General features: G+C 38.6%; 1 protein-coding gene across 2 annotated transcripts in view; it reads right to left on the bottom strand.

Annotated features, from left to right (window-relative positions):
- The window catches only part of HGSNAT (heparan-alpha-glucosaminide N-acetyltransferase), a 44,336-nt gene that overhangs the window by 5,899 nt on the left and 22,407 nt on the right, over positions 1-16,030 (bottom strand). For both annotated transcript variants that reach the window (XM_039331718.1, XM_039331719.1), the window contains 6 exons: positions 15,076-15,152; positions 14,600-14,630; positions 13,421-13,581; positions 9,499-9,614; positions 5,652-5,773; positions 4,883-5,009 (listed from right to left, as the gene is read on the bottom strand). In XM_039331718.1, coding sequence (XP_039187652.1) covers positions 4,883-5,009; positions 5,652-5,773; positions 9,499-9,614; positions 13,421-13,581; positions 14,600-14,630; positions 15,076-15,152 — 634 coding nt within the window. The remainder of the gene's footprint in view (positions 1-4,882; positions 5,010-5,651; positions 5,774-9,498; positions 9,615-13,420; positions 13,582-14,599; positions 14,631-15,075; positions 15,153-16,030) is intronic.

Below are 16,030 nucleotides of genomic sequence, written 5' to 3'. Positions count from 1 at the left end.
GCTGTCAGGGCTCAGCAGAAGCGCCAGGATCAGCGCCAAGCTCCAGCTGGAGCTCAGCACTGATCCTGGCACTTCTGCTGAACCCTGAAGAAGCACCAATCAGCTGGAATGTTGCAGCATCTCCAGGGTCTTGTGGTTTACATTCAGATGTTTGGCAACTGATTCATATTTATGATAGTCACAGTGTCCCAGGTCATGTGAAGTGACCAAAACCTGCTGCAACCACCCAACAGATGGGGGGAATAAAAACCAAACACTCCCCACCCCACCCCCGCTGCCAATCCTCAACAGAAATGCTCACAACAATGAAAACCTCGGACAGGCGGAAGAGCCCTGCCAGGCGGGCAGGCAGGCATCTTGCTCGGCTGTGGCTTGGGGGGCACTTTTTTCAGTGCCATTGTAACTTTGAACAGTCACTAAGCGAACTGTTGTAAGTCAAGGACTACCTGTACTTTATCACTTTTTTCCTTTTTTGGTCATCAAGTTTTTGACACCTTGCTAGGCATGGTACTTGGATGTTGCCATATCCTAAAAGTGGTACAATGGGTGAAAAAACTGAAAAGCCCTGCACTAATAGTCCATTACCACTGCCAGCGTGATACTCCCCCATTGAGTCTCAGACCAAATGGCACAGCCAGACTCTTACTGAAGAAGGGTGAGGGCAGATCTTACCCCGGGGGCACAAGATGTTCCAAAGGGCTGGCACCATGGCAAAGAAGACTCTTATTTCTGGACCCCACCAGCCAGAATTCCTTGACCAAATGGGATCCACTGCATGTGTCCTCTACCCAGCATGGTTGAGATGGTTCCTCAAGTAACCTGGATTCATGCCATGCAGGATTTTATAGATAATAACCAATATCTTGAATTGCATCCGAAAGCAAACCAGCCATCAAATGCAACTCACAGAACAGCAGCCTAACATAGGCCACTCTAGGGCAGGGCTTTTCAACCTTTTCACCGACTGTATCACTTTTAGGATACGGCAATATTCGAGTACCACCTAGCAAGGTGTCAAAAGCTTGATGACCAAAAAAACCCAAAAAACCTGTTCAAAGTTGCAATTGCACTGAAATGACTTATGACCATTTTTCACACTTATGTCCATTGCAGCATGCCCATGGTCATGTGATTTATATTTGGATGCTTGGCAACTGATTCATATTTATGATGGTCACAGTGTCCTAGGGTCATGTGATCCCCTTTTGCAACCTTTTGACAAGCAAAGTCAATGGCAGGGCTGCTGGTGGTCAAGTGCTAAGGTGGGACTTCCTTCTCTCCCTCCCTATCTCTCTCTTTCTCATTCTTACCTCCTTCTGAAGGAAGAATTTGACCCCCCCATATTTTCCCTCTTCCATATATTCATCAAACAAGGAAAAGCCTCCAGAGACAGAAAAGAGAAGTCACTGAGGGAACTAGCTTAAAAAGGCACATTCCCCTTTAAGAATTAGCTACTATATACAAATCCCAGTACTTCGAAGTCACAATAACACATAATCCTTCCACTCTCCATCTCCCTCCGTGTCTCACGTCCAGCTGATGCTACCTTTCTTCATTCCTTGTGGAGGGCAATGCCTCCCCTGCTGCATTTCTTGCCTGTTTGTTGCTGCCAGCACAAGTGGCTGCCACAGAAGTTATAGATTGGCTCATGGCCGGCCTGCTTGATCTCCTCTCCTCTCCCCCCCCATCCTCCTCCTCCTTCCCCTTCGATGCAGCTAGAGCTGACTCCATCTCCTCCCAAGGCTTCTTCTTTTTTTCTCTCTCCCTCTCCTGCCCAAATTGCCTCCTTTTATAGCCTCTCCTGTCTCTGTCCCCTTCTCCTCCTCTCTTATGGGGGAGGGTGAGTCAGATGTGAGCCTGGGGCCTTTGCTTCGCCCCAACCACTCTGCAGCTCCAGAGGACTCTCTCACAGTAAGTCCTTGCCTGCGCTGGCTCTTTCCCTCACCAATAAACTTGGCTAGGCAGGGCTGCATACCACCTGCCATTCGTTAATGTACCACAAGTGGTACGTGTACCACCAGTCGAAAAGCCCTGCTCTAGGGCAGGGCTTTTCAACCCATATACGCGTACCACTTGTGGTACCTTGCCACATGGCAAGTTGTACGCGACTACTAGCCAAGTGTAGCAGGGGAGGGGAATGAGCTGAAGCTATCCAAGGCTGAGGGAGAGGCAGCTGCAGGACTGTCTAGGTCAGTGGTTCTCAACCTGTGGGTCGGGACCCCATTTGGGGTCGAACGACCATTTCACGGGGGTCGCCAAACCACGTTGTCCGCCATTTTTTCCCTTTTCCCTAGCTGACCTACTCCCTCTTATTGGTGGCCACACCCACTTGGGGGTCACCACAACATGGGGAACTGTATTATGGGGTCACGGCATTAGAAAAGTTGAGAACCACTGGTCTAGGCTCAGCAGAAGCCCCAGGAGCCGGCAGGGCTCCGGTTGATTGGCTCCAGCTGATTGGCGCTTCCAGAAGCAGCTCGGAGCTGGAGGTGAACTGAAGAAAAAAGGGGAGGAGAGAGGAGAGGCTATAAAAGAATGTAGTTTGGGTGAGGGAAGAGGAAAAAAGACAACAGGAAAGGTTTAATCTCTTTAAACAAATGTAATTAGTTTTACCCTCTTTAATTGAGTCTGTCTATGGCTTTTAGAAAGTTTTCTTTGAAGGTAAACTGGCTTAATTTAAAGCAGGGGTGTCAAACTCAATTTCACTGAGGGCCGCATCAGCATTGCGGTTGCCCTGGGGGGGGGGGCTGGGTGTGTGTGGCCAGAGTGGGTGCAGCCTACTGAGTGGGCATGGATAGAGTGAGTGTGGCCTACTGGGTGGGTGTGACCAGTTCTACATCATTCGCATCAAGGGCGACTATGGGGGCCTGGGCAGGAGTAGGACAGATCTGAGGGTCTCTTGCAGAAGGGGGTGGGACTGGGGCAAGTGTCAAGGCATGGTCCACCGGGGCAAGTACCAAGATGGTTATCACAAAATTGTACATTGGCTCCCAGCTGGCCTGGGCCAGGGCCAAGGCAGTGGGGTCCGTTCCCTCACTGTTTCCAGGATGGCTTCGCGGGCCACATGAAACCACTTCGCGGGCCGCATCCGGCCCCCAGGCCTTGTTTTTGACATATCTGATTTAAAGCTAAAGCTTTTCGCAGTTGCAGGAGCCTTTCAGTCTAGAATTGGAACATTGTGACACATAACACGCCTGAGGCAGCTTAAAGAGAAAAAAAACCGGAATTTGTGTTTCTTTATTTTCTTGCTTTGCACTTGATTCCTGTGTCTTTAAGGGTACAGGGAAGGGATGGGGGGGGGGTGCAGTCTTACTACACTGTGGAAGAGCTCAGAAGAGCCAACCAGCTAGCTCAGGAGTCTGCAAACTTAGCAACTTTAAGACTTGTGGACTTCAACTCCCAGAATTCCTCAACCAGCCATGAGGGCTGAGGAATTCTGGGAGTTGAAGTCCACAAGTCTTAAAAATGCCAAGTTTGAAGACCCCTGAAGTACCTGGTAGTGGTGCATATTAATAAATATGGATAAATTCATCATACATTTGTCAGTGCAAAGGGAAAGTGATTCAGCAAAGGAAAAGCCACCGAAGAAATTAAAACTAGTATTTGTTTTCTTTTTTTGTACAATTTGTAATATTTTATTACATTATAGAATAAAATACAAAAATACAAAAGCAAATAGTAGGAGACAGTGGGCAGGAAAAAGGGGAAAAAGTGGGGGGGGGGAGAAGAGAAAAAGAACATACTTCCTCTGTTGCAGTAGAAGGAAGCATTAACATTGAACCTCAACTTTTTACTTTCCCATAATGTTATAAAACTAGCCATTTCTATAACAACAAATGAATCTAATCAATAAAACCCAAATTCCCCCCTCCCTTTTTTTAGTCATCAAGTTTTTGACACCTTGCTAAGCACTGGTGGTACTCAACTATTATCATGTCCTAAAAGTGGTACAATCTGTGAAAAGGTTGAAAAGCCCTGCTCTAGGGGACCCAAAGACTGCCCGCACCTTCATGCTTTGCACCAATTGAAGCATCAGAATGCTCTTGTGTAGCCCCATGCAGAGCTTTAGAAATGTTGTCTGTTCAGATGTTTCTTCTGACCCTGAACTTCTATGTCACAAGACAGGGACACATAGGCATGGTTATTTCATTTCAGTTAGAAAGTAAGAACTGCATAGGGAGTTACCTATGCCTGCTAGACATCTGGATGGAGAAAATTCATTTATTTGTTTAACTGAATTTATTTTAAATTTATTTTTTTATTTTAAAATAGGAGACTAAAGTAAATGTAGAGCTATTACAAATGCATAGGTGTTTTAACAATAAATTGTGTTTGAAATTATTGTTCAGTAGGACAGGATTTATTTGAGTTAAATAAAGTTAAATGAAGAGAAAACTGGAAAAAAATAGCCATGTGTTTCTACTTATTACTAGCACTAGAACTTACTGAAAAATAGGTGAGATTGCTCCAGCCATTGTATTTCTTTTCTGCCTCTTTTCTAAAGTCTTGGAGACAGGGAACCTCAACTATTTCTGCAATATTCAATCATAAAATTACTTTAAGAAATTAAAGAATGGTAATGTTGTTTTCCTATTTTGAGTGAAATTGTGAGTGAAAGTTCTATCACATAAACTGTATTTTCTTTATCTTTTAAAAATAACATTTTATATCTAATGAAAGTATTATCTAAACATTAAGCAGAATAGTTACTTGATTTCAAGGAATAACTACAGAAAGTAAGAAGCTGGCAGCAGCTTTGAAGATTTGCAAAAATTAAAATCAAGTTTTGCCTTCCAATATTCTTAATAAGCAGTGATAAAACTTTTAAGCAGGTTGAAACATTTTATAAATAGTTGATAGATGTTTGGAATGTTTAACTCACGTTAGAAGATGGGTGTTGATAGATATGTTTTCCTCCTAGAAGCAAATGATCAATATAAGCTGCCGCCCCTCCGGTACAATTGGGAAACTTTCCCAAACTACCAATACCTCCAGGTCCTAGGTAGCCTCTACAGGAGGAAAAAAAAATCTGTGAGTCATATGTTAGCATGGGTGTGAGAAGGCTTATTTGAAAGGGTCAGGAACTCTTATTGTGTAGTGTTAACATAAAGAGAAAGCAGCTCTGTAAGCTGTTAGATTGTACAATGGTTTCCAGAATATGTTGACAATTTCCAGAAGTGGCCAATGTCCATCATCTCATCTAACTGCCATTCCCACTGTCCATCAAAATCCCAAAACAGGAACCTCATGACAAAATTCTTAGCCTGATTATGTGTCATATCTAAGCTACATTCACAGCCCTTTAGGAGTTCCATATGCAAATCACTGTAAAAAAGGCAGCCTAGGGATAAATAGCACTCCTGGAATAGCTAGCTCCAACTGATTTCAATGAGGCTTCCTCGGGAGAATATTGTTAAACATTGAAGTATATTAAAACCTATAGTTGGGGGAGGGTTTGGGAGGTTTGGGGAGGTGGGGGAGGGTATGGGAGGGTGGGGGGGTTTGGGGAGGGGATTTGTTTTGTAAAATTTAAAAAACTTTCAATAAAAAAAACCAAAAACCTATAGTTATATTAAACAGTATATTAAATCCTATAGGTATCCGGAAAAAATAAAACTGAAAAAAGAAAAAGGATTTAAGCTTCAACTGACTTTGGACACCCAGGTACACTCAGAAGGAAGGTGAGGCCCAGCCAAAGTCCTTCAAGGGCCAACATAAAAAGCCACTGGGGCCAATAAGGAAGAATATCCTGAAGAGCAGGGTAGGACGTTTCCTATTAAAACACAGAAAGAAAAGTAAAATATGAATAATTCAGGTTTCACTGTGAAACTCCTGTAAGTGCTGGATTTGCTGGAAGTATTCACTCAATACTATTTGTATACTTTCAAGAATTCTTCTTCTATTAAGTATCTTCATAACAGTAGTTAACTTTAGCCACTGACTAATATGGTTCTGGTCCAATCTTTTTTTTCCAGAATGGCAAAGGAGAACTAACAGAAGCTCATACATTTGCATTCAGTAGTTCTCAGTCCAGATCAAGCATTACTGCCAGATAACTGATTTGTTATCTAATAACTTAATTTCATCATTCTTTCATTTTCTATTTTTCAGAGCAGTCCAAAAAAGAGCAATACATTCATTAACAAAGAAAACAATTAAACAATGTTAACAATATTAAACTTTAAAAGAGCTAGCCACAGTAAAGCACCTCAGTAAAGCATTAGGAAAGGACTACTTACTGTAATCCCAAAGCTCATTCCTCACTCCTTTCTTTGGTTCATTACCTATCCTATCTAGATATTTGAAGGAGGGCTTTAAACACATATGTTTAATACATGGTTCAATTGATGTGGAAGAGAAGGGCTCCAAGCTGTTTTGGGCTTTAAAACTAAGTGCTACCTCTTTTGTTTGTTCTAAGGAATAGACCAGAGAACTGTGGTCAGGTAGTAACCATTCTATAACCTAAACACATTTCAAGAAGCAGAAATTAGCATTATCCTTGAAAAGTTTAATAATTTTGCCATGAGAGACTTCTACAGGATACCTGAAGTTACCCTTTGGACCCAAGTGAAGAATGCTTTAAAACATTCAGGAACAGCTCCACCAGATGACACTCTTAGCAGCACAAAAGCCCTGTTTCGTAGGGCTGGCATGCTCTGAAAATTATTCTGATGTAGTACTCTTTAAAGCATCCTGAAAAAAGATACCTCTATCTAAATCATTTCTGAAACCCTACTGCTTCCTTGCTTCCATCATCATTACAATGCAGGATCAATAATAAGGCCTTCCCTATGTTCAGCAAGAGTCACTTCATTTATACAGCTGTGTTCTCACTCACTTACCATTCAGTGTTATTTTTCTATAGGATTTATAAAGTAGAAGCCTATTGGATTTTGTGAATTATTGGGATAATTGTCCCAAAATTCAAAAGGCAACTGAACTTTTTTTGTTTTTCCTTGAAGATGTTTGCTTCTCATTCAAGAAACTTCTTCAGTTCTGACTGAATGGTGGAGAATGGAAGGATTTATCTTCTTATAGTCATCTGATTGTTAGCACTCATTCTGAGAATTTTTGAGGCCACTTGGAAGTTTATTTGTGCCATCAAGGTCACCTGAATAGTGCAAATGGGTGTGGAACCTTCTTGGAACTGCTGAAAGAACTGCTGTAAACAGGAGAGAGGTGGTGTCTTATCCTTCCCCTTCTGTTGAGGGAGGGGTCTCAATTTTAACGTAGATGGCCTCTTTGACCCCTCTTTCAGACCAGCTGTCCTTTCTATCCAGAATATGGACTTTGCTGTCTTCCAAAGAGTGGCCTTTGTCTTTCAGATGCAGATGGACTGCTGAATCTTGTCCTGATAGCTTTATTTGTGCCATGCATTTGTTAAGTGGTTGTTTTGTTTCTTCAATGCACAGATCTGCACATTTCTCAATGCATTGTACTGCCTATATCACATTGCTCAGTTTGTGTCTGGATGTTTCATTCTTGGGGTGGACAAGCTTCTGTCTTAGTGTATTCTTGGGTTTTAAAGTATGCATGTACAGTATATTGTATTGGTTGAAAATCCTCCTGAGCTTTTCAGATATTCCTGCAAAATATGGAACAATGTGGTTGTTTCATTTATTGTTCTCTTCTTGGTTATGGACAAAGAAACATAGGAGAACAAACTCATAAGGACAAGATTTATTTATTTATTTATTTATGAGACTTATATATCGCTTATATTCAGCAGTCCATCTGCATTTGAAAGACAAATGTCATTCTGGAAAGAGAGTCCTGCTGGTTTGAAAGAAGAGTCAAAGAGGCCATCTATATTAAAACTGAACAGTCCTCTCTCAACATTTGGGGAGGGATACAATGCCATCTATCTCCTGTTCACAATACAGTTCTTTCAGCAGTTCCAAGAAGGTTCCCACCCATTTGCACTATTCTGGTGGCCCTGAGGGCACAGATAAACCTCCAAGTGGCCTCAATGACTCTCAGAGAGAGAGAGCTAACAACCAGATGACTGCAAGGAATATAAATCCTCCATTCTCCATCATTCAGTCATAACTGAAGAAGCTTCTTGAATGAGAAGTGAAATGTCTTCAAGGAAAAACAAAGGAAGTCCAACTGTCTTTAAAAGAAGCACCTTTGGGACAATCATGACAGAATGACTGAGAATCTCCATATATATAGTAAGTCAACTATTGGAACAAGGGAAAGAACTGGTATTTGTATTCAGTGCATTTGATAAGCTCTATCTCAGTTTTTCTAAATTTCAGATTGAAGCAGAGAATTTTAATTAAAAACTTTGAATTAGGAAAAGGGAATAGAATAGAATAACTTTATTGTCACTTTAAATGTACACTAATCAGTATACATTAAAATGAGATTTCATTGCATACAGCTCTCAAAAGCTAATCATCTCCAATATACACTGCAAAAACATGACAAATAAAATAAATTATGCATATACCCACATACACACACATATGTGGCCCAGAAAAACAGTATAATTCGGATGTATACATAAACATGGCGAGAAAAACGAATCTTGTGAGCTTACCAGATGGATGGCATAGGGAACAAAGCTCTTACAGAATCTGGTAGTATATACTTCGAAACCTCCTCCCAGAGGGGAGCAACAGAAACAGACCATGAAATGGGTCTATGGGGTCTCTAACAATGCTTCAAACTCTAAGCATGTAGCACTTATAAACAGCATCCTAAATACCAGGAAGCAAGCTTCCTATGATCTTCTAGGCTGTCCTTACCACTCACTGTATAGACCTTCTATCTGAGGCACTGCTACCACCAAACCAAACAGTGATACAGTTTGTTAAGATGCTCTCAATTGTGCTTCTATAAAAAAGTGGCCAGGATAGAAGCAGAAAGATGTGCTCTCCTCATTCGACACAGGAAATGCAGGCGCTGGTTTGCACGCTTCACTAAGGATGATGTGTGGGGAGACCAAGTCAGATTGTTAGTTATCTGCACCCCCAGATACTTAATACTGTTGACCACCTCCACAGCTACAGCCTTGATACGGAGTGGAGTATGCTGGCTCTTTCTAAAATCTACAATTATCTCCTTTGTTTTATTAACATTCAGAACCAGGTTACTTTTATTGCACCAGTTCACCAGAGCTTTCACCTCTTCCCTATAAGCATCTTCATTGTCATCCTGGATAAGACCCACCACTGCCGTATCACACACAAACGTCACAATATAGTTTTGTAGCAGATTTGGCACAGCAGTCACGAGTCATCAAGGTGAACAGTAATGGACTCAAGACACAGCCCTCTGGGGAACCTGTACTCAAGGAGATGGAGTTGGAAACTTTTCTTCCAACTCCTACAACCTGGGGCGAATCAATAAAGAAATCAAGTATCCACTTATATAAAGGAATATTAAACCTAATAGGGCCAGTTTGTTCATTGAGGAATGATTGTGTTGAACACCGAACTAAATATTCTCTTCACTTTATGTTGGTATATTTCTGTTAAACCGTTCACTGACCAGAGTACTGTTCTCAGGCGTAGGTTTGGCAAAGAGCAGTTCTAGTGCTGCAACAACAAAATATGTGCAAGCTAATCTTTGGAGCACACCTGGAATTCGTAGATTATCCAAGGACACTAAAAAAAATAACCAAATAAAAGTAATATAAGTGAGCTTTAGCGTACAGAATAATGGATGCAGAAGTAGATCTGATGCTGACCATATATTGTTTCCAAATTAACAGTGTTATAACTGTATTTTAATCTAAGCAAATTAACCCAATTACTTTATAGATTCTGTAGGAAAAAAGGAAAGTTAATTTTCTTGATTGGAAATGAGGAAAGTAATTTTTAAGGGAGACTATTAAGGTTAATAATTCTAGTATTAATCTCAGTAGTCATCAATTTCTTGTTAGCCCATCTTATTTTGGTGTCCAAGCTACCCCGCCTATATTGCTCTAAAACAAACTTCTTAACAAAAGGATACAACATTTATGAAATTTCTCAACTGGATTCCTTTACCATTCAGTCTATTTTCTATGAACAGGATTATAAAGTTGTAAGGCAACTTGTACAGTTAAGATTTTTTTCCAGCATTATAACACCAAACATGTTAACCATAGAATTAAGAGTTTTTGTCCTACAGTTTATCAGTTTACACAATGACATAAGTATGTAATTAGACAAAATTTCATTCATGTTTGAAAATATCAAAATAACAAAGGCTATAGTATACTAGCTTTTAAAAATCACTGAAATGCAGAGCTCCCCTATTTTTGTACTGTGCCCAGACACCCCTAGTCCTATGTAATTATTATTTAGTTTAGTTTAACAGTTCAGTCGTGTCTGAATCTTGGCTACTTTATAGGCAAATGCTCTCCATGCTACCCTGTCAAGAATAGCTTCTTTCAGTTGCCGGATGTTCATCTTTGAATCAGTTTTGATGGAATCAAGCCAGCATGTTTTTTTACTTGCCTCATCTTTTTGGTCCACTAACCATTCCTAACATCATTCACTTCTCCAATGAATTTGCATGCATGGCCAAAGTAAATCAGACATAGTCTTTTGATTTTGGCTTCTAGTGATGTTTCTGGTTTTATATAATTCAGCACATTTCTCTGGCTGTCCAGGGTATATACAATAATTTATGCCAGCAACACAGTTCAAAGGCATCAATTCTTCTTCGGTCAGCTATTCTTACTGTCCAACTCTCACATCCATACATCATTATAGGGAAGACTGTTTCTCTAACTAGTCTGCTTTTTGTATTTATATCAATAATTCTGCTTTTCCAGATCTTATTCATATTAACCATTGCAGTATAGTCTAAGGTTATCCTGTGTTTGATTTCAGGTGTGGAACTACCATCTTGAGCAATTTTTGATCCAGGGAAGATAAATTCTCAAACTAATTCAATTTCTTCCTTGTTCATTTTAAATATCTCATGTCCATCTGCATCTGTTGTCATTATCTTTGTTTTCCTGAAGTTAAGACTCAATCCTACTTTTTTTCACTTTCATCCTTTATTTTCCAGATAATTTTTTTCCAGGTCTTCCTTTGTTTCAGCCAAAGTGAATCTTCACTCTCAAATCAATTCCAGATCTAATTTCTGCATGATCACTTTAGCATACAGATTGAACAAATATGACAATAAACTGCATCTCTTACTCCCTTACTAATCCCAAACCAATCTGTATTGCCATAGAGGGTTCTCATTGTTGCCTTCTGATCAGGTATAGTGATCTGATAAGTCTAATCAAGTGGGTTGGAACACCTGATTACACAAAGCCAGACATTGCTTATTGTGTTCTACACAGTCAAAAGCTTTTCTGTAATCTATAAAACACATATATAGATCATATTGATATTCATGTGCCTTTTTCATAATCCATAATTGCATTAATCTTAATAATTCTGTAGGCATTCCATTAATAAATGGGGCTTTCCAATTCAGCTATTTCTCCATGGCCCATTCTATTTCTTCTTTTGAGATGTTTGCTGTTAATTGAACAGTCATCATTGTCATGTTGATGGTTTGGCTCTTTATTAATTGAAAGTCATCATTGTCATCTTGATGAAAAGTCAAACTGCTATATAGTCCTTCCGTATATTATGTTTATTTTCTTTATTTTCTGCTGGTCATTCAATACATCCCCACTGCAATCTTTAACAACTCCTTGTTGTGTTGAAAAGCTGGATTGCACCATTTTCACTACAGCAAACATGACCCTAGTATGTCCCTTCCTGTTAGCTTCTTCCAGATATTGACACTGCTTCTCCCACTGCTTATTTTTGTCTTTCCTGACTTCATGTTGGAAAATTACATGCAGCTTTTTGACTTCATCCTTATTATCTTTGGCTCTGGCAGCCCTATGCTACCCTATGCTATCATATTTTTTTGATGTCATCAAATAGCCATTTATTTGTTCTCTTTGGTTTTGACATGACACATACTTTCCAGCAATTTCCATGATGTTAGCTTGGATCTCTCACCACTGTTCATTTGGGTCTTTCCCTTCCAGATTCAGTGGTTCAACCCTATTCTTAATTTCTATGGTGTACCTAGGTGAGATGGAGTTTATATTGAATTTTGGGAGGATAATACATTTTTTCACTTTGCACAGTTGGAGCTTCAGTTTAGCCATTAATAGCGGATAGTCTGAGCTACAATCAATGCTACTAATGTCATAACAGATGCAATTGAACCTTTCCAGTGTTGTTGGCAATGTGAAGTCTATCTGATTTCATTGTTGTCCATCTGGTACTGTCCATTTGCCTAAACATTGTTTCTATTCTATCTAATGTATTCATTATGCTGAGATGTTTTTCCTGACAAAATTATACTAGGTGATCACCAGCTTCATTCTGTTCACTTAGCCCAAACTTGGCTACTATTCTTGCAACTTTTTCTTGGCTAACTATTACCCTGAAATTTCCCATAATATACAAAATATCCTTTTTTGGTATTTGCTTAAGAGCACATTGAAGCTGACTGTAAAAAAAAAGTTCAATTTCATCATCAGCATCATCATTTCAGTCTACAGTTGAAGCTTAGATTTGTAGTATGGCGATGTTGAGTGCCTAAATCCAAATCCTATTTATATAATGTGCTATATATATGCTTAAAAGAGAGAAATAATGTTTACATCTGTGCAATATACATTTTTCTATGATAAAGAGAAAATCATTATTCATGTAATGTATCAACCTGCTGATAATAAAGATTGGATCTGAAAGATAAAAAAAAAGAGTACATGCCTGGAAATTAAGTGTAATAGTATGCTTTTATTGCTCACATGACATGGATTTTAAGGTCAGGTAATTTAACTGATATGTACTAAATCTCTGTATGAAAGAATATGTAAAGCTTTCTTTAACCATTTTTAAAAATTCTTAGTACTCAATATTAGCATAAAGAACGTGGAAGATAATGTGAGTAAATTAAAAGATTTCAGACTGCAGATTATGAGAGAAGGGGCAAGGTCAATGCCTACATAAGAGAATTTTACTAAACAGCATTAATTTCTGTAACTTCTGAGGTAAATAGTAGAAGAAAAAAGAATGTGTTTTCAATCAGGTGTCTCCAAAATGATTCATTGGATTAGAAAAATAAATGAATCAGAACAAAAAAAGAAACTGTTAATTCTGATATCTAAATTAAATATAAATTTATCCTCCAAACTATCATGTTGCCTCCAAAGTCATTTCACTCCACTCCCTTTATAATACTTAGATTTACCCTCTTTATGTGCATCAAGGAGGGGTGAATGTTACAATGATTTGGAAATAATATGAAAGATAATTTTTGCAACTTATGTAGTTGCAATGGTTTGTACATAGTTGCACCACATGAATTTCAGTTTTTCCCGAAATTCTATTGTGATATACAAACAAAGGGACACATTTTTAGTCAATATGAAAAATATAAACCTCTTAGCACTTACATGGTCCAAGGCAATAATTTGGGTTTACAACTATGAGTCCTATTAAAAATAGGAGGAGACTTCTCCATAAGACTTTGCCCAGCAATTGCCATTTGGAACAACCTCGTCTCAACATGGCACTGAGAGACAGTGAAACAGAAGTGCCCATAATAAATACAAACCTAAAAAGGAAAAGGAGAGAGAGAAAATCAGAAAAAGACATATATTATATGAGGATGAAATTAACTCCAAGAACTGAGAAACTCTAGATAAACAGACATGAATCTTGTATAGGCAATGAAAGAAGAATAATCTGAATATTAGAGAAATAGTTCAACAGTTCCTCTCTTCCCCAAATATCTACAAAGAATTCCAGAAAACTAATTATTTGTGTCAATATTACTAGAAAATGCAAAAGACTTGAGTTCTCTTTGACATTCATATTCTCAGCAGTTCTTTTGTGGGCTCCATAGTACAATCCATGTGGAACACTTTTTTTTATATGATCAGCTACGCCAACATTCTGTTTTTACTCTTACCAATTTGGTAAGAACCTTCCCTATATCAGTTACTTTCCAAATTTTCATTCAAAAGCCCTCATTTACCCAAACTTAAGATACAGCCTACTTCTTTGTAATATAAAAAATGTGGGATAGACAACATCACCACCAGATGGATTTGCAGTTGGCTGATCAACTGCACTGAGAGTGTAGTCTTCAATGAAACTATATCGATATAGAGGCATGCATGTAGTGGGGCACCTCAAGATACTGTTTTAGGCCTAATACTTTTCACATCTTCATAAACAATTTAGATGAGAGGATAGAAGAGCAACTCATCCAATTTGCAGATGACACCAAGCTGAAGGGAGTAGCCAACGCTTTAGAAGATAGACTCAGGTTCCAGAAGGAACTTGACAGACTTTAATACTGGCCCCTATCCAACAAAATGCAATTCAGTAATGAGAAAAGTAAGGTTTTTCACTTATGCAAGAAAACCCAAATGCCCAGGAATAGAATAGGTGATACCTGGCTCAAGAGCAGTAAACTGCAATCTGAGAGTCCTAGTGAACAATTACTTAAGTATGAGCTAGCAGTGTGCTGCAGCTGCCAAAAAAGCAGCAAAGACCTAGTCTCCCATATGGATTTCTTTTGAATGGACTTAGTTTAATTCAAACTATTAGCAATCAACATGAATTACCATGGAAAGACGAGGTCTGCTATAGTTAAGCCTATAAAGAGAAACAGACAATAACAGAGAGTTAATGTTCATAACAATGGAGAAATACTAACTATTCTTAAGATACTTAAATAAAATATTTAGTTCTAAAATATTATTAACAGTTAACAAATACTCTCTGAACTTTCAAAAACACATAATACAAGGTCACCATATTAAGAAGTAGCATTCTGGAGTGAAATAAGCTAAAAAAGAAGCTGTTACAATATTTATTCTGAATCTTCTATTTCAAACTACATACAGGACCCATTCCTCCCTCCCTCCCTCCCTCTTTCTCCTCTCCCCCCCCTCTCATGGCTGCTTGCCCATCCACAACTACTGAACATTAGTTGCAACAGTGAATTTTAAAAACTCTCAAACTCCCAAAGAACAGTAAATGAGACAATTTCATTTTAGATAATTAAAGTGAGAAGACAAATAGATTTTGAATATTTTACCATTCCAGCTCTGATGCTTGAAAAACCAATATTTTCCTCCACCATAATTCACAAAGACCATAATTGTAAGTGCCAGGCTATAAAGTCAAACAGAAATCATAATCACACACTGAATGCATATATTAACAATTCTGAATGCACTTTTTAAATTGTTACAATAATATATTGTTCCGCAAAAAGTCTTAAATTAGTAGATTTGATCACAATCTTCCAAATTGTGATAATATAGAGAAAATATTGGTAAACATTACCAAAGAATTTTTTTTATGGGGGTGAGGGTGGGATAGTAACAACAAAAGGAACCAGCAGAAATACTTAAAAAAGATTTTATGAATGCTTTCACAAAATAGCTACCAGAAAGGCATGGTCAATCTTAAATGCTCATTTTTTTTCCCTAGGCCGTGCTCGCCCAGCCAGTGTGATGAGAACTTTTAACAGTTTTTAGGGGCCAAAATGAAAGCTCTACTCAAGACTTGTAATCACATGAGCAGAAAGCGCCCATTTCTCTCCTGGGTTTGCATACAAATACAAGAAATTTGAAGAAACACGAAGCAAGAAGTTTCTCAGGTGAGTTCAGCTTGGAGGCGGGGCTTCCAAGATTTTCCCCCTGGAAAAAATGGCCATTAAAAAAACCAAAAACAAATATGGACATTAAAAATTGCCTACTAAATCTTAAACATTTTTAGTTACATATTTGCCTTTTGCATTAGAAAGGAGTCTTTTTTTGGTTTGCAGACTATCTTTTTCTTTTTGTTGCTCTTTGTCATTGGCAAGGAGGGGGCATGACAGATATACCCAGAACTAAGGAAGCTGGGATTTACTCTTTTCTATTCCCTTTTTACATTAATTGCAAAGTGATAACTAAATTTTCTCTTCTCTTGTGTGTTCTGAATGATTTTTTTTAAAAAAATTCCACCCTGTTTTTTTGTGGATGTATAAGTTGTATTTTGTGAGT

The sequence above is a fragment of the Crotalus tigris genome, unplaced genomic scaffold, assembly GCF_016545835.1.
Source record: "Crotalus tigris isolate CLP2741 ecotype Arizona unplaced genomic scaffold, ASM1654583v1 scf7180000024437.13266115, whole genome shotgun sequence".
In the NCBI taxonomy this organism is placed as follows: domain Eukaryota; kingdom Metazoa; phylum Chordata; class Lepidosauria; order Squamata; family Viperidae; genus Crotalus; species Crotalus tigris.
The sequence above is the reverse complement of the archived record's forward strand: the minus strand, read 5'-3'. Positions and strand labels throughout refer to the sequence as shown.